The sequence below is a fragment of the Cynara cardunculus genome (assembly GCF_001531365.2).
Source record: "Cynara cardunculus var. scolymus isolate 2C chromosome LG 1, CcrdV1, whole genome shotgun sequence".
Taxonomy (NCBI): Eukaryota; Viridiplantae; Streptophyta; class Magnoliopsida; order Asterales; family Asteraceae; genus Cynara; species Cynara cardunculus.
In genome coordinates this window covers 19,658,511-19,661,133 of record NC_037528.1, presented here as the reverse complement: position 1 = coordinate 19,661,133, position 2,623 = coordinate 19,658,511, and the positions used below count along the sequence as shown (strand labels likewise).

The 2,623-nt window shown below is 35.6% G+C and overlaps 1 protein-coding gene across 1 annotated transcript; it reads left to right on the top strand.

Moving 5' to 3' along the window:
* The first annotated feature begins 304 nt into the window (after positions 1-304).
* Positions 305-2,505, top strand: LOC112519566 (acyl carrier protein 1, chloroplastic-like). Its single transcript, XM_025127766.1, has 4 exons — positions 305-484; positions 1,622-1,720; positions 2,021-2,143; positions 2,235-2,505. Exons 1-4 carry the CDS (start codon positions 416-418, stop codon positions 2,364-2,366), a joined length of 423 nt encoding a protein of 140 aa, XP_024983534.1. The 5' UTR covers positions 305-415; the 3' UTR covers positions 2,367-2,505.
* The last annotated feature ends 118 nt before the right edge of the window (positions 2,506-2,623 follow it).

The following is a 2,623-nucleotide window of genomic DNA, read 5'->3' as shown; positions in this document are numbered from 1 at the left end:
TAATTATATTTTAGATTTTTTATATTTAAAATGAGATCTTTATCCTGTATTTGATTATGTTTATCTATAGTTAGTTACACGAATTCAAATATGAACCTTTAATAAGTTGTACTTACACAAAGTCTACTTATAATCTTGAGTTTTAAATAATATGAATTAATAAATAAAAAATGGTTTTTAATAATTTAATGTAGTATAAATGAAAAATTAAAATTTTTTATCATTTAATTTAAAATTCCAAAATCAATAATCAATTGGATGAGTAACGTCAAACACCCTGTTAATCGGCGGAGTTCCCAATATCACGAACCTAATTTACCCTTTATTACCTATATATACCTAATGCTCTCTCCATTTACACACTCATCGTTCTCTCCGCCGAGTCTACCAGAAATCAACCTCATCGGATCGGCGTATGGCGACGTTCACCGGAGCATCCTTCACCACTCTGCTCTCTTCTCAACAGATTTCACGACAATGCCTGGTATACCACTCTCTCTCTCTCTCTCTACCAAATTCTCCCACCGTGATCTGCAAAACGCATTATTTTCCTGCTAATCGATTTTCATTTCACCTTTTTGTTGGTTTGATCATTAATTAAAGGCGAAGTTTGTTTTTTTCTATTATATCATATGTTCAACGTAATCTGTATTTAATTTCTCTTCGTATTGCTTCTGGTTGTTAAATCACTCTTTTAAGTCCCAAAATACACATTCATTGATTGTTAGAAACATTACTTCATGACGATTTTGAATAATTACTCCATTTGTTTAATTGTATGAGTCTCGTTTATTAAGCTATAAGCCTATAATTGATGATTGTGAGAAGAAATTTGTCAAGGAAAGTTTGTGTAAGAAACGAAAAACTACGACAGTAGTGTGCAAGTATTGATTAGAAGTTGGATAAAAAACGAAAACTCCGTATATTTGAGTACAGAGAACCAAAATCCAGGTGGCTCATTTATTTGGGATAGAAGGAGGTGATCATGCTTAGGTTGTAGACTTGTAGTGTCAATTTTCAATCCAGATGATACTTCATGCAGTTTTGAGAAAGGAAAAAGGAGAGGTAGGGTTTAGGAATGGGGTTATATTGCATTAAAATTGTTGTGGATTCTAAGTATCTGAAGAACTTTTGATAACTGCATTGAACTTTATAACAACTGCTCCATCCGGCCAAGAATCAACAATTTTTGTCACTCAAAATGAATATTCTTTCTCTGGAAAGTTCTTTTTCCAAATTTACATGTTTGGGGTACTAATTACAATTACCGGAACATGTTAGTGTGATTGATTAAATTTTCTTATTGATTGGGAATTTAAGGTGTTCCATCATTAATCAAAGATTCCTATTAAATCATATGCCAAGTCAATTGGTGTATTCTATTGACATAGAGGAAGTAACCTATAATCAGAAAAAGTTGATGGTTGGTCAGAAACAAATACTATATATCATATCTTGTTTGTGGTATACTTGAGGCCTTGATGGGATACTTTTCGTCTGTAGCTTGTGGAACGAGAGGCAGCAGGTCGGGTCAACCATATAATAAACAAGAAAATAAAATCTATTGCTATTATTTCAGATATATACACTAATGGCTTCTGTCTTCCAAAATTTTATATAGGCACCAACCAGGATCTCTGGCCTGAAGTTGGTTTCTTTTTCCCGTTCGGGAAGGAGCAATCTCCCTTTATCATTCCACCGCCTTCAGGTTTCCTGCGCTGTAAGTGACTCCCCCTTTGTTACTTCTGCTTGCTTTGGTATGAACATCCATGAATGAACTAGTTGATCAAAGATTATCAAATCAATTAGGATGTTACTATGTGGGAATTCCATGGAGGAGATACTATGATGGTCACATTATCGTAGTTTGATATGGTATTTAGTTTTAGGTGTGGTTTGCTCGAATGGGCTGGTGTTCATGAGTCCATGCATCTTTTTTGCACTATAATGCTGCTCTCTTCTTTCCCATTTGGGTTTCTTCTCTTTTCATAAGAACTCATAATCCCACGTCTTTGGGCAGGCCAAGCAAGAGACGGTGGAAAAGGTATGTGGGATCGTGAGGAAACAACTCGCTCTAAATGATGACACTGCAGTTACTGGGGAATCAAAGTTTGCTGCACTAGGAGCTGATTCACTTGACACGGTACTTCAATTCTATAATATATAGAATTTTCTTAGTCCGGTCTTCTCTTAAACATTGATCAGTTGTTAATTTCGTATATTGTTGATTGCAGGTTGAGATAGTGATGGGGCTTGAAGAAGAGTTCGGTATCAGTGTGGAAGAGGAGAGTGCCCAGAGCATCGCTACCGTTCAGGATGCAGCAGATCTTATCGAGAAGCTCATCGAGAAAACCAGTACTGCTTAATTATTAGGTCTTAATTTCCCTTCCTTTCTTGTCTTCAACTGTGTTGTTTTTGGTTTTAGTTGGTAAACAGGATTATATATGGTCCTTTTCAAACAACTTCCTTCGCGCTTGCTATAATATATAAACAGCGTTCTCTCTATGTTTTCCAAGTGATAATAGGCTTACAATTTTAGTCCACTAAAACAGCGTCAATATGCAATAATTCACCTGGTAAACGCTTACTATAGTAAGAGTCGTCCCCTCACTTACCGGGTAAG